This window comes from Prionailurus bengalensis, chromosome D3 (assembly GCF_016509475.1).
Source record: "Prionailurus bengalensis isolate Pbe53 chromosome D3, Fcat_Pben_1.1_paternal_pri, whole genome shotgun sequence".
Taxonomy (NCBI): Eukaryota; Metazoa; Chordata; class Mammalia; order Carnivora; family Felidae; genus Prionailurus; species Prionailurus bengalensis.
In genome coordinates this window covers 56,140,812-56,163,730 of record NC_057356.1, presented here as the reverse complement: position 1 = coordinate 56,163,730, position 22,919 = coordinate 56,140,812, and the positions used below count along the sequence as shown (strand labels likewise).

At 39.4% G+C, this 22,919-nt stretch overlaps 1 protein-coding gene across 25 annotated transcripts in view; it reads right to left on the bottom strand.

The window, feature by feature from the left end:
• Positions 1-22,919, bottom strand: part of DTNA (dystrobrevin alpha) — a 259,746-nt gene that overhangs the window by 40,838 nt on the left and 195,989 nt on the right. For 12 of the 25 annotated variants that reach the window (XR_006293973.1, XM_043558574.1, XM_043558573.1 and 9 more), the window contains 5 exons: positions 22,499-22,582; positions 20,689-20,778; positions 12,963-13,040; positions 12,310-12,402; positions 143-230 (listed from right to left, as the gene is read on the bottom strand). Coding sequence is in view for 24 of the 25 variants with exons in the window: in XM_043558574.1 (XP_043414509.1) it covers positions 143-230; positions 12,310-12,402; positions 12,963-13,040; positions 20,689-20,778; positions 22,499-22,582 (433 nt within the window). In the remaining variant the exon portion in view is untranslated. Of the gene's footprint in view, positions 1-142; positions 231-12,309; positions 12,403-12,962; positions 13,041-20,688; positions 20,779-20,853; positions 21,141-22,498; positions 22,583-22,919 lie in introns of those variants that run through there. The other 13 variants (XM_043558581.1, XM_043558585.1, XM_043558582.1 and 10 more) reach the window with 5 other exon arrangements.

Genomic DNA, 22,919 nt, shown 5'->3' with positions numbered 1-22,919 from the left:
TAGCCGGACGGTGAAAAATAGAAGTGGAAGGCTCATGTTTAGGTCCTGCAGGTCACACAGTAACAAGTTCTCAGCTTTGCTGTCGTCGCACCAACTGTAAGGATAACAGTGAACATGACAGACTCTCACTCAAACTACTTACAGACGAAGTGGACTCTGCTGCCAGTCTTGCCGCGTACCTGGCGATCAGTCTGTGTTCTTCATCGAGCCGGTTCGAACTCTCAAGCATGCTATTGAGAACAGAGCAAGAAGAAGACTGTGAGGCAGTGAGAAAGACGGATGGATGTATGTTACCACCAGAGGCGCTTGCTATTTCAATTTTTCGGTGTAAAAATTTGAAAGGTATATGAAACCCTGTTAGGTTCACGATCTCAGACGTGGATTCATGGCACGATCTAACACGTGACCAGGAAGTTGTGCTAATAAATCCTGTCTTCAGTCAATTAAGTGTCTTACTAAGAAAACTCCAAACAAGAGTTACTTTTCTCATCAACATTTCTGATAAAAGAATATTTTCTCTTGGGGTCCCTGAGTGGCTCAGTCAGTTAAACATCTGACTCTAGGTTTCGGCTCAGGTCATGATCTCACAGTTTGTGAGTTTGAGCCCCGTGTCGGGCTCTGTGCTGACAGCAAGGAGCCTGCTTGGGATTCTCTCTTTCTCTTTCCCTCTCTCTTTCTCTCTCTCTGTTCCTCCTGTATGCTCGCTCTCTCTCTCTCTCTCAAATAAATAAATAAATAAATAAATAAAACTTTAAAAAGTAATATTTTCTCTTCAGTTTTATTGCCTTTAACATTTTTATTTCCTTATTACATAAGAAATACATGTCCACAATGGACATGTCAGAAAATATGGAAGCACACACACACAAAAAAAACAAAAAACCCAGTTGTGGTCAGCCTGCAGTGATACCTACCTCTTGATATTCACCCTTGTGTGTAATCCTCTTCCTTTAGTATGGGCTGGACTTACTGGCTTGCTTTTAATGAATAGAAACAGTCAGTTTCTATTCAGTTTCATGGACAGAAGTAATGGAATGTCACTTTCAAGATTAGGTTATAAAAAGACCATGGTTTCCATCCTGAGTATGATTTCTCTCTCTTGAGCTCATTGCATGGCTTGCTCTGTGGGAAGCTAGCTGCCATGTCATAAAGCAGCCCATGGAAAGGCCCATGTGATAAAGAACCAAAGCTAGCCAATAATAACCTTGTGAATGAAATCCCACACATAGACCCTTTAGATAAGATAGCAGCCCCAGCTAACAGCTTTATTGCAACCACATGACAAGCCTTGAGTCACAGGCACCATGCCGGATTCCTGACCCACTGTGGGATAGTAAATGTTTGTTCCATTAAGCTGCTAAGTTTTTGGACAATTAGCTATGAGGCAATAGATAACTAATACAAACTGTTAACTATAATATTACTACCCAGGTAACTTGCCATTTTCTATTTACTTCTAGAGCAGTGGAATTATAGGAGTGGCTTCTAATGACATTAATGGGAATTGTTTATTGTCTCTTATAATTGTAGATTGTTAATACTAGAATAAGGATGATCTGAGTCCCTAAAAAAACTAAAGCAAATAGATGCATTATCAACTCTCCCGTATTTGAGAAGGCCCTTCACTTAAGAGTAAGTTTTGCATGCCATTAAAAAGTTTCTATGAAACATACCAGTAATGCCAATACTGTTAACAGGCTAGATGGTTACAGTTTGGCTTATCAGTTATCATGGTGAGTATCAGGTCAGAATCAAGAATAGAAACTAGTTTCTCTCATCCTTAAATATATTCTCCTCCATTTGTATTCCCTGCCCATGATTCTTAAAGAAAAAAGGTCAATACTCATGAGTATACACTGAAAGTAACACACTTCTATGCCAATGGTAAGGTTGTAAGAATCATCCACTGCAAAGACTTGAATCCACAAAAAGCAACATGCACTAATATTATTTACATGTATGTTCACACATAAAGTAAATATGCAACCCAGTCTTTTAATTTTTGTTCAAAAGTGAGAAGGTGAGTGAACACCATTATGTGCTTCCAGAATATTAGCTGTGTCACTTCCAAATCGCTCTTCCCTGGCTGGCTGAATCCATTCCTGTAACATTGTCTCTTATCATTCAGAAAACATTCCTGTATCCATCATCTCTGTACCAGTCTATACTCCTCACACATATAAACTATACCTGTTGTTATCCTGAATACTTCCACTTTAGATTTAGCCCTTTTCTCTGGGCTACAATAACCACGTAGAATATTCCTGAATATCTACATTTACTAAGTCGCTTCTCTACCCTCAATAAAAACTCTTCTCTTTTCCTTTTGTCCATAGGAGATAATGCATGTAAAACACATCAAGCTAATACGATGCCTAGAACACATTATTCTGCTTCTTAAGTAACCTGTTCAGATTCATTCATGATTCATGTCTCCTTCAAAATACTCCCATCCAACAACCATGTAGAGTAAGGCTTTTCAAGTATTAGCGTACATACGTATGACTCGGGGATCTTGTAAAAAATGTAGTTTCTCGTTCTGTAGCTGGGGGTGATAGGGTAGGTTGTGTGTGGTAGAACCTGAGAATCTGAATTCCTAAGGAAGCTTCCAAGATACACTGATACTGCTGGTCTAAGGACAAAACTTTCAGTGGCAAGGATCTAGAAGATCTTGAGAATAAAATGGAAAATCTAAACACATGAAATAAACCCCAAATGTAAACCATATAAAAGAAATAATTTTTTATGAGTATTTGATATCCATACAGCATCTACGATATTTTATAAACATTCCTTAACACAGAAAATTCTAGGTTCCAGGCTCACATATGTGCGGTACCAATCCCCAGAGATTGAGATTTCAATCAGCATAACAAAGACTTGGAGTAAGAAATGATTCTAACAGCAAAAGGTGTTAGTTCTGGAGAACTGATGCCATAAAGCAGATGTTTGTCTCTATAACACAATGTCTGCACTCTGTAGTGGTTAAAAATAATAACTGAATTTCTTGTCATCGCTTTAATAAAAAAGTCACAGTGTGTTCACTTTAAACAAAAAACTACCCCACAAAGAAAACAATTTAATTTGATTTTAACATGTTTATCATTTCTGGCTGGTATTAGAAATAATACGCCTAATTTCAGCAGTCTGTGTAGACAACAGGGCCGCTGCTCTTAGCCCAGAGCAATGATCTGTTTGCCTGAAAGTGACTTTGTCAAAAACATTTGCGTGTGTTTTGATAAATAAATAATAAAAAAAACTGATAAAAAAACCTCATGATAAAAGTGCCTTTTATCATGAATGACCAGCAAGTATAAATAATATAAAGGCTACATTAAAAAAGCCTCTTGGAGATGTAAGACGTGAAGTTATGGGATCCTGTCTAGTAAGCTATAACTCATACTTCCATGCCTTCCCTCCCCCAGCCCTGAGTGAATGAGGGGTGGAGTGATGTATTACCCCTTTGTGCACACAAACGATTTATGAGTCCACATGTGCCATTTTAGTATGTTCAAATTATACAAGGGTGAATGAGGCATTCCTCTGATAAATTCCATTATTTCAAGACTCCAATTACAAATAGTTGAAAATGAATGGCCAATAATCCCCAAATCGTTAGAGAAATACCGATTCCAACACTTTCTCCATCCCTGGCTATTCATTTCAAGACTTTATAATCAGTAATCTTGCTACACGACCATGATGAATTGAAAAGTGGCTGCTGTGTAGACTGTATTTCAGAGCAGAAAAATCTATTATTTTGAAAGCTCTCCACTTTCTACCTTAAATGCATGGCCATTGTGTGTTGCTAGTGATCAAAAATGGAATCCTAAGAAACGTAAGTGGCCTCGGCTGAGGTAGGGCCTACTAAACTCTGATTTAGCAAAGGTTTCTGGGAAGCTAGGGTTTGTTCACATTTGTTTGGTTTCTCTACAAGCCTGTACTGACTTCCCAGGCAGGACAGTCAACCAAATACTAATGTGGTCTAAAGGGCAGAGGAAATACTTCTAAGTTTTCTCTTAATATTTTTCCATCTTCCTGAATGGATGAAAGGAATTTTATCACCAGAGATTAATTTTTTAAGGCCACTGGGCCTCAGGCACTACTCTTCTATTAAAATGCAAACAGCTGAGAGGAGGATTACTGCTTGAGAAGGCATTCCTAGTGGCCCTGAAGTGGAGGTTTACTTGATCGGGTTGTTTCGCAGTTGGTTGAGAGCAACATGCTATGGGAACAGAGCCCGTTCAGGCCTTCGGGAGCACAGTGAGCAGAAGAGAGGTGGGGCGGAAAGGAGCAAAGTGATTCTGGGGCCCAAGAAGTGGTTTTAGGGGACTAACGAACGCGGAGGGAAATGAACTAATTCTCAAAGCTTCAACTGGTGTCTCTTTAACGACTGGCTTAAAAGGAAAAGATAGGAAATCATGAAATGGCAATCTTCCTGGATAATAATGATAAAACTTACCAGGATAATGGCATCCTTATAGGGATGCCTTCAAACTCCTTTATCGAGACCCTGACTTTACCAGCTCACTGTTGTAACACCAAGGCCTTGCATTCTACCCTCTTCAAACTCTCCATTTCCTTCCGTTCCAATGATCACGGGTGTGTTCCAGGCCACTGTCATCCAGAATTGTCATGAAGCCCTCTCAATAGGGTCTTCCCATTTTAGACTTAGTCTTCCCTCCAATTCATTTTGCATCCTGTGATCGGTGATCTTTTAAAAATGAATTTGGCTGTAACATTCCTATGCATAAAATCTTCCAATGGGTTCTCAGTTTTCAAACTCCTCCATAAGACTCAGAAGGTCCTGCATAATCTAGCTTCATCCTTTACCCCTGGTACTCTAGCAGCCTTACCGGGTCAAGTTCCTCAAGAAGTTCCACATTTTCTCTGCTCTGAACGATCTCTCTGCCTCCTCCACCCGCTTCCACTTGGCTGATTCCTCATCATCCTGCTGTTGGCTTCAGCTGCCATTTCCTACCCTCACTTCCAACCTCTAAATTCGGGATTTTGCTCCTCACATATCCCACGGCATCTCACTGCCCTTATTGTACCTGTTACCCTTTGCGTTCTCATTGCTTTTTCACTTGTCTTTATCCTTTACTAAACTGTAGCTTTTTTGAGGAAAGAATGGTTCCATTTTGTCACCATTAGACCTTGAATGTTTAGCACAGCACTTGGAACACAGCAGGAAGTGCCTAAGCGTTAGTTGGACAAAAGAACAAATACAGGTTAGCTCTCTGGCTTGCAGCGTCATGGACTTTGGTCCACGTTTCTATATCCTTCTTGGCTCTGCGTGCATTCTCAACACTGGGAGAATCAGAAGGGTAAAGATAAAACACAGTACTTTCACACTAACCATGCCGTCTAAAATTGAACTGTGAAGTATTCACATTTGGCGGAATTGGAATCAAGATACACTTAGTTGCCGGATGCAGATTCCTTATCTGCTCTTTATAGGTGTTAAGGTTCACAGAAATGTCATTACACTCTTTCATATTTATCAACATCAGATCTTCCCCACCTGCAGTCATGGCAAATTCTCTTTGGTTCAAATTCTGTTGTTGTTTTAAAGATTAGGAAAGCAGATGATGGTATCTGAAAAAGGTAAGCTCCCACTCAGAAGAAATACTTACTCTTAGGGGCGGAGGTGGGACTGGATCATTTCTGAATTCAAACCTCAGCCCTCTTAGTTACAAGCTGTGTGACCTTGGGCAAATCACTTAACCTTTCTGTGCTTCAGTTCTTTCATCTATAATACAGGGATATAGTGATAATATACCTCCCGGTGTGCTGGGAGGATTATTATGTACCGTTTAGAGCAGTGCCAGGGCACATGGTGAGACTCTATGGGAGTATTCCTTTTACTTTTACCTCTACAAAGCAGGTAACACTGTCTCAGTATAATCATTTTTGCATGATCATCTCCTTACCTATAACTTAGCTTTTTGCTCTCGAACGTTTGGTTGGTTACTGGCCAGTATTCTAGGGTATACCAAAAAAGAAGTAAGACCACTGAGTTGAATCAATGAAAGATTTTACGGAAGCACTAGGTGGACTTTACATTTCTGATTTTCTAAACAGAGGGACGAGTTAGCTGAACAGTGACAGCTTTCTCTTGTTTCCCCAAAGTGGCAACACTGCCATTTACTTGTAATCAAATGTCCCTTTTATACAATTTGTCAAGCAACATATGAGACCAGATCCCATGCCAAGTTCTTTATTTGAGCGCATTTGGAGAAAACATACTCTGAAGGTCATCCGGTTAACAATATTGATGAACACCCATGAGCTATCATTTTTTTCTACCATATTATAATGGACAGGTTTTACAATAGGAGATTTTAAATCTACTTTATTGTATGCCTTCAATCCTATTCAAAATTAAATAAGGAATCACTATTGAGTCATTCCCCCATGTGCCTAGTTCTACACTAGCTAATTTGCATCAATGACCTTATTGGATTGGTAGTGTCTCTCTTGTTTTCCATGGAAACTGAAAATGTATTAGAATCAGAGAAATGAACTCATCTTTTTTTTTATAAAGTTAAAAAAATGTTTATTGTTGACAGAGAGAGACAGAGCGCGAGTAGGGTAGGGGCAGAGAGAGAGGGAGACACAGAATCTGAAGCAGGCTCCAGGCTGTCAGCACAGAGCCCAATACGGGGCTTGAACTCACAAGCTGTGAGACCATGACCTGAGCTCAACTGACTGAGCCACCCAGGGCCCCGAGAAATGAGCTCATCTTAAAATCAATTTCCCATCTGAGTATTCTGAGAAAACTTCTGTGTACAATGTAGTCAATGCAGATATGCACGCTGGTGGTATGATATTCTTCAGATTGATATTTCTAGAATTCTAAGAGAATACCTTTCTCAGGAGTCTTGTTTTATACCTGAAACTCCTAACCATCTTATGGAAGAAAAAAATAGTATTAATACGGAAATGAAAACTCATATAAAAGAGATACTTTCAGTGAATGCACATAATTTTTTTTCTTTCAACAGATTGCAACACATTTATATTTTTCAAAATCAACCTTTACTAAAAAGGGTCATATTTTAGCTTACATATTAAAAATATTAAAGGCATACACTTCAGCGGATTTAGTGTTGATGTTGTCATGGATTGAATTGTGTCTTCCCTAAAATTCATGTGTTGAAGCCCCAACCCCCAGTGCCTCAGAATGTGACCGTATTTGGAGTAGGTCTTTTAAAGAGGTTAACTAAGGTAAAATGAGGTCGTAGGGGTGGGGCCCTAAGCCAATATGACTGGTGTCCTTATAAGAAGAGGAAGAGAGCTAGAGATGTTTCTGCACAGAAAAAAGGCCATGTAAGAACACGGCAAGATGGCAGCCATCTGAGGCCAAGGAGAGGGACCTCAGGAGAAACCAGCCCTGCCGGCACCTTGGTCTTGGACCTCCAGCCTCCAGAACTGTGAGAAAATAAATTTCTGTTGTCAAAGATACAAAGTCTGTGGTATTTTGTTATAGTAGCTCTAGAAAACAAATACAAAGTGGAAGAAATCAGAGAACGTTAAAGTGATGAATAGATTCTTTCCCAGTATCACTTTTAGTTTTTCTTTTTTCTTTGCCCCCCATCAGTCATTTTCCCCATGTCAGTGAATTGTCGATACTTGGGTTACCCAGGTTTACCACTGCTCCATAGGCAAAGCTGAATACTTTGCTTTTTCACCTACTTTATACTCTTACACAAAATGTTCAACTAAAGGGCTAATTTATAATAGGTGATTTATTTTAAAAGTAGAAATCTTTATTTTACTAGTAAAAAAGATTTTCCAAGAACTTCTAATAATTTTGTTTAGGGTGAGAGGGAATTTTATACCGATAGCACTATCAATATCCCATGACATTAACAGATATTTATTGTGCACCTACTGTGCGCCAGGCTCTGTGTTAGGTGCCAGAGATATGGCAATGAACAAGTCAGAGAAACTCCCTGCTTCACAGCGAAGATAGCTGGTAAACTAATCAACCAACTTATCAACCAATGATTGCAGTTCTGGAAAGAATGAAATAAATGGTAGGCCATGATAGAGACTAGTATGGGAGACCTACTTGAGGAGATGCCTTTAATCTGAGTTTGAAGCCAGAGAAGCAGCCTTTACATACACGTAAGGGAAGCCAGAGCATGGGTGTATGGCAGGAGATGTCAAGGGTCAAATGGGAAGAATGTTCTTGGCATAGGGTAGAACCAGTAACATGGTCTTGAGGCAGTTTTAGGAACTGTTTGTAGGACTGATCAAAGTGGATGCTGCTAAGTATTGTGACTGAGTTGGGAGAAGCCCATGACACTGAGGCTCGGATGGGGCTAGGCAAGGGCTGGGTCATGCACAGGCCTGTAGGCCATGGTCAGAGCTGGGGTGCAAACCAAGTGCAGTAGAAATCTATTAAAAGGTTTTAAGCAGGCAAGTCGATAATAATTTAGACCCCATCTATGAAATCCAGAAATGGAATCAAATATATAATTTATTGGTATGGATATTTATACAATATAAAAATTATTTAAATAAATTTTCTTAAGAGAAAAACATAAGCAGAAAAATATTTAACCTATTTATGTGCAATCAGGGGTCTAATTAAGTGACAGTAATTGATCATGACATCAAAGGATAGACTGTAGCCTTTAACTGCACTCTCTCCCTTACAGAGGGGGGTCTTTTCAGAGCTGAGAATACTATGTCAGAAGCTTATGCATATGGTATCAAGGATATAATTAGAGTTGGGTAGAGTTGGGTAGAGTTGGAAGTTCTGGGCTGGTTTCCCATCTTCTTAGTCTGCCCATCAGTTGGCCCCAATAAACCACTAGCAAGGCCAGCACTTGATAAGCTTTAGGGAAGGGCAGAAAAAGCCCTCAACTCATTACATTTTGATATCCCTTCTCCCCCATTGGAAAAGGTGGCTGAAAACCGTTAAAGCTTTTAAGACTTCACTGAATTAGGAAGACAGCAGGAATTCTCCCTTGAGCCACAGTTCATTTATTTGGCTTATCTGACATCAGAACCAGCAAGAACACAAGGGTTTCTCTAATTTAGCAGCAGACTATTTACAAATGAGTCAGTTTCCCATTGTATTAAGTACTTAATATGGGGAAAAGTCCCCCAGAGTTAAGCAGGAGCATACATGAATAATGACAAAACAAATATTTTAATCAAGAACAGCAGTTAGGTTCCTATCTGTAGACCATCTCATGAAGGATGTGCAGATAGGGAGCCTGAAGAATGGGGTGGAAAATAGATGGGACCCAGTGTCAGAAGACCTCTGCGCAAGCCTTTGCTAGCATGTGACCTTGGATAAGTCTCTTAATGTGTCAGAGCTAGCATTTACTTCTCAGTGAAATAGAATTGATAATATCCAAACTTATAGAGCTTTGATGAGCAAATAATGTGTAAGAAAGGGTTCTGTAATTTTCAAAGTACTCCAGTAATGTAAAATGTATTATTCATATCCAGGTTGCCATGATGAGATACAAGAGACTGAAGACAAAATTCTTACTCTTTTGAAGATTGTAATTACAATGGGAAACAACAATGCATAGACTAAATACAAAAATGGTACCACAATCACCATTCCTATTACTAGTATGTGCTCAAAATATCTGTCAAAATGAAATAAAAATAACGTAGTAGGATCTGCAACTTCAGGAAATAGATATAGGGTAGATGCAGTGGGGAGCAGTGTCACGAAAAGCTTTCTGGAGGGCTTTCTGTTTATGTAGGTTTTATAAGAGGCAATGTAGCAGAGTAGTTAGGTGTTTGGGATGAGGTAGGTTAAATCCTGGATCCACTGTTTTGTAGCTGTATGACTGTGGGAGAGTCATGTGAACTCTGTAAACTGATACCTTTACTGATCTACAAAATGGGGATGAATGTATTTACTGTACAGGCTTACATTAAGGGCTAGGAGAAATTATGTAAATAAGGTTTTGACACAGTGCTAGCAGGAAGCATGTGTTTTAAAAAACGGTAGCTGTTAGGATTATTACCCTGACATATCTCACCAGAGTTGAATGATGGTGAAGCATTATAACTATTATGACAGAGAAGGTGAGACATCACCCCATCACTTATATAATCACGGCAAGTGTGGGGAATGGTGAGGATCTAATTCAACAAAAAGGAAATACAGGAAAAATGAGAAATTCAAAAGAGAGTTGGGAATTTTTTTTTTTTTTTTTTAAATTTTTTTTTTTCAACGTTTATTTATTTTTGGGACAGAGAGAGACAGAGCATGAACGGGGGAGGGGCAGAGAGAGAGGGAGACACAGAATCTGAAACAGGCTCCAGGCTCTGAGCCATCAGCCCAGAGCCCGACGCGGGGCTCGAACCCACGGACCGCGAGATCGTGACCTGGCTGAAGTCGGACGCTTAACCGACTGCGCCACCCAGGCGCCCCGAGAGTTGGGAATTTTTAAGAACAGGAGAAAGCATTGAGAAATACGGAGGGCAACAGCTATTCACAAGGAGTCGGCTTCGTTGGTCAGTCTTAAATTCTGCTTTGTTTTCCAAATAGATACGGCCTCCTGCGTTCATCAAGCAGATGTGAGGTGTCTCTGCTGAGACAGTTTTACTGTCTTAAGTGACCATCAAGTCATTGTGGTCAATCACTTGAGTAGGGAAAAGGGCTGGTGGTGACAAACTGTGAGATTTCCTCTTTGGAGATTTCTTTCTCACAAATTTAATTAAGAAAAGGTCAAAGAAGAGTGCTGGAAGTAGCTGGAATGTGCTCAGAATTACGGGGGAGAGGACACAGTGTGAGACCACAGCTTTGCCTTCAGACACAATTGAATCTGTATTGACTTCTTCTTTGAGGACTGTCAATACATTTTTTTTTTTTTGGTAATTCCATATTTAGTTCTATTGTTTCAGATACCATATAACATTGGGGAGCCAAATTCACTGGGAGTAAGATTAAAGATGTCACTCTTCTCGCTCATACTTTTGAGAGGCTGAGATATAATAAAGAAGAGGAACTGTGTGACCTACAAGCTCGGCAACTTTGAACAAAAGGTGGGGTTAACCGAAGAGTGCTATTTAATTTTATCTTCGTGAAACTAGGACATGGTATAAAATGAAACTAGGGTGCTGCTTATATATTTTTAAGATACAAATTAAGGTAAATATGTAACTTCTAATAGATGTACATCATTATCTCCTAAAACATCTCACGTACTAATTTCGTAAGAACAGTTATAGGCATCGGGAACAGGAAACAGTCCAGGAAGGAGAGTTCTAGAAATAAAGAAGTGGCTAACAATACCAAGTGGCAAAGGTGATGAGGACTGAGTAACGGCCATCATGTATTTCAGGGATGCCTTTTGTGAAATTGTAATGGAAAGGAGGCCAGCTATTTTAAAGGCAATTTAATCCCTTGGTTCACTTCATAGTTAATAATTACAAAAAAAAAAAGAAGTCCATTGGCTTTTAGTTCAGAGAAAGTTAGAGTTACTAAGCAAAATTCACATATTTCTAAGAAACGGGTAAACACATTTGTAAATCAGGAGTCTAAACTAGGCTGAAACATATGATAAATACATAGTCTGTCCACTTATCTTCATTTTTACTCAATGTATATTATCACAACCGAGTAACTTTAACCAATGAGAGGAATCTCCTACATCGCAATTAAAATAGAAAGAGAAAATCTTTAAGAATGCCTTTATCTGAATACACAGGGGCCATCTGAATTCGTACATTTTAACACATTTGGAAGAAAGCTTTGCATATTCTGGGACTTGAAAGCAGACTTTATCAGGATGGCTACCCAGAAACATTTGTAAGCCAGAGAAGAGTTGAAAGACAATTTCTCCCACTGTTATGATTAGGGAAATGATTTCCATGGTATGATCCCATCCTGTCACTTTTTCTCTCTTTTACTTCAATCTTAAATTAATGGAGCATTGTCTTCCAAATCAGTGGAGGTATCCATGTCCTTGGAATAAGAAAATTCTTGCATCACTATTTTGCGGGCATTTGACGTGGCACATATAATACAATCGACTGGGGAGACCCAGAGTCCGGCATCCACTGAAGGCTAATATTTAGCATGGCATCCATTTACACAAATTTTGCCTTTCGCTATGTTTAAACAAGGATATGAATTCTATGGTATATGAGTGGGAAGTGTTCAAACTAATGTCATGAAGGACGTCTAATTTGAATCAATTCAAAGATGACTTAGTGACCCTTAGGTCACTAAGGGCATCCACTTGCCCCTTGCTGAGACTTCTTGTCAAGGGAGCAGACTGTTACCCTGTCTAAGGACAGTCAAGCAGCCAAACCTGCACTAACCATGGTGGGTTGTTCCGGAGCCTGTTGACATACAACCCGATGAGAACATGTTCATCAGCCAGCCTGTCTGCCACATTCAGGCTGTACTGTATCCTGAAACAGAGCAGGAGGAAAGAAAGGGTGTTGGGAGAAGAGGCGGACAGAAATAGGCAGAGCAGGTGGGAGTGGGTACGTGATAGAAAAGGCATTTGGAAAAGCAAGCAGGTAGAGGAAAAATAAGTGATGCTCTATGAAAAATCCAAGCAAAATCCAAGCAATGAAATACACAATTTCATTTCACTAAGTTTAAAAATAAAGATTTCCAATTAGGTAAAGTAACTTTTAAGAAAACAGAATTGCATTCTTCAAGCCAGTAAAGCCAAGAAATTCATCTGTACGGTAAACACATTGATTGGGTTGCAAGCAAAGAGTAAGTATCCTTTGGAAAATCAAATCTGAAGTTTAGTCATTTTAAAAAAAAGGAAATCAGGGAAAGTGAATTACACAGATGTGTCTACTCAAAAGAACTACTTGGTGCCGTTAGCTGGGTTATAATAGAGCTGCTTTTGCTAAATCAAAGACGGTCTTTCAAACACAAAGCATTTTTGACACAAGGAATCTCCACTTTTAGTTGAGTTAATTCAGGGTTTCAGGACACTCTGGCTTTAACTTACCCTTTGCCCTTCAGAAAAGCTGGAGCAGCCCTAGCCAGCAGTTTGTTCTGCTCTACTTCACTGTCCTTGGGAGGAGAGCTAGTTAATAAGATGGGAAAGCCAAGAAGAGGGTAAACACAGCAATGCATTCAAGAATAGAACTGGCTACAGACACTCCCAAGTCTAGATCCAAGCTCCATTTGGACAGCTCTCTTGGTATTTTGAAATGTTCAAGATGTTTGCAGATTTCCACAGAGTTGAACTAGGAGTAGAAACCTGGCCCGAGAACCATAATTGCAATTACACAACCATCCATGATCCACGGGTTGACCTCTGCAATTTGTTTAACAAATAGATTGCATTGCCTGGACATCATGAAAATCCATTCAACATTCATTACAGACTATCATGTCAACAGTCGAATAGTTCACGAAATCCTGCCAGCCTTTAGATCCCACTTCTCCAGCCTTCCTTATTTTGTCCAACTTTCTGAGTTGAATACACACTTGAAAATTACCTAGTTAGAAGATCGCTGTCATATTAGAAGTGCTTTACCACTCCAGGCACAAGTCACCTGACCCTTGCTGAGAAGCTGCAAAGAAAACTTTCAGAGAAACAGAGAAATAGACCTTTGCTCCTTATAAATATATATTCATCTTCCCTGTGTCTGTAACTGGTGACTAGAATCCCATCATTATAGCAAATTCTTAACATTTTAGGTTCATTATGAGGAATACTCATTTTATTTAGTAATTTAAATGCCAGTTTGAAAAGTTTAAAGTGTAGTTTTATTAAGGGATAAATAGAAATAGAAATAATAATTCATAAAGTGTGGCCATGCTAAAGTGACCCAAGATCTACCGGTCATGTTTCACTGGGAAAATGGTATTGACTGTTAGTGTTACAATTGTACTTGTAAATGCACTTAAAGGGAACTTGCTCCTTTGCAGGTTAAGAATTTTTTTCCCTGTAACACTGGTGGACCTAAAACTATCCACCCACCCCTTTCATGGTGAATACAAAAATTAACTGCGTGATTTGTTTGGTGGCAAGTTGTTAATTTCTTGGATTGAAATTACGAGGTCTTATCAAAAACTTGCCCAACTTTTCAACAAGTTCTAAAATGTATGTATGTATTAAGATGGCTTGTAAAGTAGTTAAAATCTTAAAAACTTTATGAGTTTTAAGGATTTATTACAAAGTATCACTCTTTCAGACCATGAAGCACACACACACAAAAATACAAATGTGCAAGTAAATATCACATTAGGATTATGCATATTGTGATTAGAATTCTTGTTTTAGTATTGTATGTACTATAAGGTCGCTGGAAAACTTAAAAATAAAATTTGATTTATAAAGCAAATGTCTAGGAGAGAGTAGGCACTCATGTTTGTTGAATGTGTGATCTCACTTAGCTTTTCAGGGATGCACCTATTACTTAAAACTGCACACAAATGGAATTGACTTTAAGAATGAAATGATTAATGTTCTAGGAGAATTTAATTTCTTGATGAACATAATGATTTTTTTTTCCAGCATTTTGATCTTCCCCTTCTAAGGTGATGAAACTGTCCATTAGGACAAAATAGCCACCTTACGCCACCATCATTGTTGGTATTTTCCCATCATCCCACCAAAACAGCATTCCAAACCTTGTCTCCTGAAGCATATCCCTCTGTATTCGTTATCCAGTAACTACAGTCTCTCTGCTGCCCAATTACCACCCTCCCCAACTTTTTGTTTTAGAACTCAAGATAGATGTAGCTATTATATAATTGGTTTCCAATCCCTGCAAGACCACTAAAAACATGGCGTGAAACATCAACAATTCTTCCTTCCAAACTTAACTACTTCTGCCCTGTTATGCTTTTTGTCCCTCGAATCCCAGAAATTGTGATGGTATTTCCTTAAATCAAACGCCTAATAATCACACAGGTACAGCTTCTGGTGCTGAATGCACAAGAAGAAAGAAAGGACCACTAAAGAAAAGAAACACAAGAGGATCAACCGCGAGGATGCGTTTGCCACCAATTACTCCAGTGAAGTCTCACAGGAAGAAGGTGATGTGTGCGCAGAGCCCCAGGAGTGCATCCTGCCACTTGGTCATTGCCAGGCACTAGCACAGGAGGAAGTCTGCTGATTTCAGGAAACGAGCAGTGGCCCAGATTTTCCTTTGGTGGCCTTATTCTTTTCCTCCTAATTCTTTGAGCCCCTCTCTCCCTCCCCTACTCCATTTGCCTGTCTCCTCTCTTCTCTTCCTTTCTTCTTCTTCCCAAATCCTTTCCTCCTTCAAAGAGAGGAGGAGCAGACATTCTATCTGCATACATCTCTTTTCATTTTGTTGTCATTTTCTTTGCACTGGCCCTTGGCAGTGTGGGTTTGAAGAAATCATTAAAATTCTTTTATGTTTTTTCTGCCTCCCACATGACTTCTTGGGAAAACCAGTTCTTGGAAAATATGGAAATTACACTCTCTGCATTTATGAGTTTGTGGAAATATACCATTTACTTCATTTTGCTACAGCTCTTAGTATCTAGGGCCAAGAGCATTTCTGACTTTTGGTACTCGTTGTCCACATAGTTTCTGTACTTCCTAGAACTAGTCTCAAATTCTCAAATTCTGGGAAGCCAAAAATATAACCATGTACAGAGGAAGCCAAGTTCATGATGAAGACAAGAAAAAAAAAGCCACTCTTTCTAAATGAAATGGATCAAGAACTTACAGAGTTGACAGGAGAGGCAGGTTTCACCTAAGGCTTGGGTCTATAAAGACTTTTCATGTGAAGTATCTTCACCAGAATTTCTTCTGTGGCTCCCAGAGAGCCCGAGGGAGGAAAGCAGAGTGAAACACTTTTCTCCTGAGTTGTGAGGAGACTAACAATACTTGGTTTATTATCATTTCTCCAAAGCAATGTACACTCACCATGTTTTACAGACTATACTAGATTTTTAAACTTTCATTTTGTAGCTTGGCTGTTTGTGTGGAGAAGTTAGGTCGTATTTCCAATTCACTGTGGGCTTTGGGATCAGGCACATTAAAACCTACATTCTTCCCCTGAAATAATGCTTTCGGCATGTCAGTGTGCAAAAATGCAACAATGGCTTGCACACAACTCTATCTGTAAAAGCCTCTCCTTCTTCTATGTGCCTTGTTTTCAAATCAAAATGTGTCCTTCCTTTTAATTTCTGAAGGTGGGAACTAGCTGGAGCTCCTCTTGACCATGTACGATAAATCTTTTCTAATCTGAGTCCCGAGGAAAAGCAGGGTCACCATCTCTAAAACTCTGTACACATATCTCTTTTTCTCACGGTTTCTTTTTTTCCCCCCACCAGGTCCTTGGCATTGTATAAGTTCATTCCTCTGTGCACGCACTAACATTAACGGCTGCGGTGACCATTGTACCCCGGAGGGTATGACAAGGTAAATTTGAAGTTTATGTGCTCCGCTGGAAGAAAAAAAGGCAGGAAATATTCCTTTAGGTTTTTTTTTGTTTCTAAAAAATTTTGTATGTTCTTACTAATTCCTTTTCAGACTTCTGGAAAACAGCAACTATAAAGATAAATGGCCTTTTCCCAAATTTTTTCATATGCACACATACAATGATAAAATGAGCTCTGGAACAATAGAGCAAGTTCAAAATGTCTCATATTTATTTATTTATTTAAAATTCACCTTCGGTTTTGAAGGGTGACAACAGGTGTCAGCATTTTTGCTGAAGCGCAAACATTTTTGGGGTGGTCTAAGGTAACATGATCACACAGTAATGTTCCCCGGAGTCTTGCTTACACCTGAAATATGGTTTTAAAAGCCACTTTTGTTTATGCTGTGTTACTATATTAGCCCTGGTCAAACATTTTTTTTTTTCTTTTATTAAACATGAAAATAAAAGAATTTAAATAAAAGTCCTGGATGTAGTCTCACAGAGCAGCAGTATTACATAAACACATTATGTAAGGTAAAATAATTCTTATCACAATGGTTAAGTGGAAAATGATATGTGAATAATGGCCAATTAAAAACAGATATATTCATTTTTATTGATTTTAAATAACTGATAACCTTGCGTGGTGTTCAGACAGGTGAAGCATGGAAGTTGGTCCCTTCGGAAGTAACTGTTAATCGTGAACAAAATTTTGCTTCTCATGTATGTATGTAAACACATGCACACATATACGCGTATAGCCATACTTCTACGTGTGTACACGCACACTTATGGACATATATGTTCATAATATATATGAACATTTAATGTGCATATTCACATACGTGTATATGCACATACGGCATTGTTTATATATGTCAAAACTTACTGAATTGTGCACTTATTTTAAATATATTCATTGAATTGTACGTCAATTATATCTCAAAAAAGCTGTTTTTTATTTAATTTCTCTCACTATAATTAACCCAGACTAGCAACAAGGGCATTAAACTAAGTTAAAAACCATAAAAAAGTGTCCACAAGTCAGTTTTGTCGAGATAATTTCTGGACAAATTCTGTTTTCCTTTCCTTCTCTAGCTTTCCATATCTGAGATCTGAGACAAACCATCTGCCCCCTACAAATCAGCAAACAAGCATAAAAACTAGCTCAGTGTTTCGGCGGGAAAATTAGTTGTCATCAACTCAGGCTGGCATGAAAGCCAGACCATCTTTTAAGCAGGTACTGTGGAGGAAATAATAAGAATTCTTAGGCCATATGTGATTCACTACATTTACTATGTCGTCCCCCCAGATACCATCAAGCTGTGTCAATTGCATTTTAGCCAAAAGAGCATCTAGAAAAGTTTGCTGGGTGCAAGGCACGCACAGAGAGGAACTAAAGCAGCCGCAGAAAGAGAATAAAGGTCATGGAAGGGCGGAAGGGAGGTGGCTGCAGGTGTAATCACGCACTAATAGTTTTGTACGGAAACAGAGTGGATTGTAAAGACCAGTGTACTTCCAATTTGAAAATAAAACTAGCACATTAGTGGAGCTCTGGGGCCACAGGAATAAAGAATTAACTTCAAAGAGCAATTATTTCAAATTTCATGAAATTTCAGACAACATAAAGAGTGAAAAAGAGTGAAGAAACCTTCAGGGTGGTCGGCTTGTAAGTTTGTCTATTTTACGATGCTGATTTATAAATGTATCTATTTTCCTGACTGGAAAGGATGGGCTTTAATCCTAGAAAAAAATGAACCATGGAGAAAATGTTGAATTTCAGAAGCCAATTCAATGCCTCAATTTTATTTCAATTCGCTTCTGATTACCAAAGCACAAATGCTTAGAATTTAGGTGTGACTGTTTTAAGTCTGATGAACGAATCTGGGTTGTGAGGCAAAGCATCTTAGGATAAGCAAAGTGTTTGAAAAAAACTGAAAAAGACACAGTGGATTAGCCTTTCTGTGGTTGAAAACCCAAACCAACCCACCAGCTGACCAATCAGTCGACCAACACAAATCTCACAAATGCTGCTCCACTGGGAAGAATCCAGATTTGCGGAGTGGTTGGGGTGGATGGTGTGCCTTCCCCATGCACGTAACTGAGTCTAATATGGTATCAGTTGTTAACCAAATGTCATTGTGACAAACCAGAAACCAGCATATTAGATTGTGTTTGACACACTCTATGAATCACAAGCAATTTTCTGGTATTTGGGAGAGCGACAAGATCTGGCTATATATATATATATATATATATGTATATATATAACGGACAAAGTGATTTGTGAGCAGTTATTAATTTAGAGGTTGCATTTGTGAAAATACATGTGAAACCTTTAAGAAATGGTTCTAAAATTGGAGGTAAACGAACGTAGCCATTCAAACTTATACTATGTTGTTGTGGCTAATGAAAAAGATGGCCATAAGCAAAGAAACTTATTTTACATAGGAAAGGCCTGGTTAACTTTCTCCCATAAACGAGGCAAGGATTTTGACAAGGTGATTGGGACTTTACAAAGGGGGCATGATGCCAGCAAAGATAGTAGATATGCAGGGGCTGAAGGTGGTGAAGGGGAGAAGGGACCCTTTGGGCCTGGCAATACTACTTACAATAATGACAGTCTATGTTTCATAAGCTTAGAAAATGTTGCTGCCACACCATACATGGCTACTGGAGCCTTTTCCTAGTGGTGATGATAGACTTCCACTGATCCAACATTTTTTCCCTTAAATTGATGCATTTATGAGAAAATAATCTAGGTTTAGGGATATAGTTACGATCACAAAAATGCATGAGGTGAATTAGCCCATGAATTGGGTCCTTTGACCCACATTGTACCTAACTGCACACACACACACACACACACACACACACACACACATGAAGACATCAAACATTTAAGGGAGAGCGCCTTTGAGAATTTCCTCTTTTCTTTTACGTAAGGGAAAAGTGAATCAAGTGCACAGCTAGAAAGGGAAATAAGAACGGGGGGGCTGTGGCAGATGGTGGTGGTAACCAGAGCTACACACACTCATAAATCTGTGTGAGGTGTATTGCTAGGGTGTCAAAAGACTTCAAAGATATACCCTACTGCCTTTTGAAGATCAAAGTGGTATGCTTGTAAAGGACTCTAGGTGAGTAATGCCAGGACTTTGTAGAGAGGATTCTGGAGTGGTGATTTCAAGTCATCCTTGTCCCGCTTTATCTTTCCCCAATCTGTCACAAATACAAAAGGCCAAAAGCTCAGGCTAAATAAAATATCTGTGTGCTAAAGCTCCCTAATTTCTTAATGCTGCCTTAACACTGACCAGTGCCATCCTTGCTTGCTTAAGTTTTAGGTTTTATTAGATTTTAAAAAGCGCGGTTGGGTTTGGGCAGGAGTGAGGGCAGAGCTCTAGGTCATATCTGTTTGGTTCAGTTCCAGTTGTAGGAAGAACAGGACCTATAATTTATGCCTACATTTGGCATGATGGGTTTCCATCGACCTTCGTGTATGGACGTGGCTAAGAAATAAACAGTGGGTCACCAACGAGCATTATCAAGTGATAGAAATTAAGCATTGAGAGCATGAAGGTCGTTTTTAAATTGCTACTTTAATAGGAATCAGGGGCACCTGGGTAGCTCAGTCGGTTGAACAGCTGACTTCGGCTCAGGTCATGATCTTGTGGTTTATGGGTTTGAGCCCTGCACCGGGCTCTATGCTGACAGCTCGGAACTTGGAGCCTGCTTCAGATTCTGTGCCTCCCTCTTTTGCTGTCCCTCCACTGCTTGTGCTCTCTCTCTCAAAAATGAATAAACATTAAAAAATATATATTAAAAAAATAGGAATCAGACTGCCTGACCTGGGGGAAGAGTGGTCCAGACTTAGTAGGATAGTGGATACAAATTCTCAAGTTTTTTACTACAATATGGTCCAGCCATGTGGCATTGTCCTGGTCTTATGCCATTAGTGCTCAAGATCATTCCAAGAGGCTCTTTGATTCAAGAATCTAAGAAATCACCAACTGGGGTCTTGCAAACTATACAAAAGCAGAGTTTCATCCAAAGAAGAAGATCGGCTTGGTACTCTTCATATATATGCATCTCATGTATACGGGTATGAGGCTGTGAAATCAATTAACATAAGCAGAAAAGAGAGGAAAGAGCTGAGAAGCCCAGTTCGAGTTGAAAATTCTCCACGGAATCTCATGAAATCCCGGAAGACTTCTATATCTCTACTAAGACATACGAGAAGAGGATTTTAGTGATGGAGGAGAATGACTAGCAGTCTAGCTATGGAACTACTAACTACGATTAGTGATTGAGCGCTGGGATACTGACCGTGAGCCGTGGTCAAGCTGATTTACATACAGCTTTATGAGCGAATGCTCTTCAGCCACAGGGCTGGATGCACTTATCCCCTCAGGTGACCTGAGGGGTGCAAACAATGAGACCTCATTAAAACCTTCCACGGACAGAGCAAGGCCCACTCAGAGAGGAAAGGCATTCAGTGTACACAGCTTTATTGAACAGCACCCTCAAAACAGAAACCAGAGGCTAACCTCCGTGGTGACAGAAAGAACCGCAGTCTTTAAACAACGTTATCTGTGGTTCACAGAGAACATTCCAACAGGACTGAAAATGGGAAAAAGGGGAAACGATCATAGTTTGGGTTAACGGGTACCACGCACCCTGGAGGAACCAGAACAGCTCAAAGTATATTATAGGGATATTTTAGAGGAGAGGAAGCCATGTTATCCATCTAGACGCATCCACCATAAGCACCGTCCGAGCTGAAATGATATAAAACGACCTTCAGTAAGGATGGGGTCTACCTCTGCTTGACATTTGCAGAATGCAGGGTTTCCTGATAAAAGCACATCTTTCTTAACATCATGGCAGATCTTCCCTAGATAGATGTACAGGCCCGTGTCTCTTACAGATTTTACAGTTTATGATTTTGTTTTGGAAAAGATGGTTGAATATGCTTGTGGCTTTGAAAAGGAGCGCTTAAAGGAACACACAGCGCCTAAACCATGTTATTTCACTGTGGGTGTTCTGCGGTTCAAGTGCGTCCTCATTTCCCCTTGTTACAGACCTGCTTAATTTAGGGGGGGGGCAATACCGCCAACTACAACATTCTATTTATTACTCTAATTACAATTATGGGGAACATCTTCATCTCCCGTTCCTGCTGATGGGCAAATACAGGAACTCAGGGAAAAAAATCAGCAGTGTTCTGAGTCTCATTGTCTGCAAACCCTCACTTGAATGTACCAGGATATTACAGTGAAACTGGTACTTCAGAAACCTCACCAGGGGAAAAGGCTGATTATGTTCGCTTTATGAAACATGAGGTTGTTTTTTTCTTTTTTTTTTTTTCCTGCTGAAAGGCATTTGAAATCTTAGGTTCATTACTCACTCCACTTTTCCTTACCTTTGTTTCTGCTTTCCTGTGAGCCTTCTCCACGTATTGATAAAATATGTTCCTGGTAATTTACTGGTGAGATTTGATCAAATGATTTGGAGTATCTCTTGACCCTGCGTATTTATCAAGCTAGCACTAAGAGAAGTATTTGCTTCACCTGTTCTTTGCTCACATGGGAGTGAATCTTTGTATAAAAAACAGGAGACCCTTTTAAAAAAGTTCTTGTTATAATCCCTGAAATCACTTATGTGGAAACTATACTTCCAAGTTTGATCTCCAGCTTTTAGCCCCAGGAACTCCAGAGTTCACCAAATTTTGAGATGAGATTGTACAATGTTTCAGAACGTACATAAGAAATTTCCCATTGCATCTTGAAATTCCAATTCCCCAGCTTAAATGGGCCATTCCAAGTGATACAAAGGTGACTTTCTCAACGAGATGGAATACATGTGTGTTGATCATAAAACTTAAACATATCCCACATTACTACTGTGGGTGAATCATAAATGCAAGTTTCCAGAAGTGACATTAATCCCAAAAGCCATCCCAGCCATCTTCGAAAGCATCCAAATGAGCGAAAGTGAAAACTTGTGACAGATATTTACAAACTAGTTTCAAACAGTCATCTTCCACACTTGGCTTACATTAGAAAATTTTTCTTAACCCAGAATTAGGGGTCATTACCAAAGAGAGGGCTTATTTCATAATAAGATGGGAACTTACCTCCTGGTAATGAAAGGACTTCCTGAGGAGGGGACAGAGTGGGAGAAGAGGGTGTCATTCATGCTGGTTACAGGTCTGGGTGGCCTAAAACAAAGTACAGTGTGGGTGGAAAGTTAAAACAAATAAAAGTCACAAGTTAAAAACTATCCACCATCTCTCCAGGAAAAGGGCTGCAAAGATCAGAGATCTATCATACCCAGGATCAACACAAAATTTTGTATTTTGCACTGAAATTATTTAAGTGTTCTGGGAAGTTACATTTCCTTGAAAACGTGGAATGTCCATTAACAATTAGGAGGAAGACCTCTGGATGCCATAGGAATATTTATCCGTGGGCTTTGAGCCTTGCTGTTTCACTGAGTCACATTCTTGAATGGAGCAAGGACTCTGGGGCAGCTTCAGGTCCACTGTGTTCTAAAAG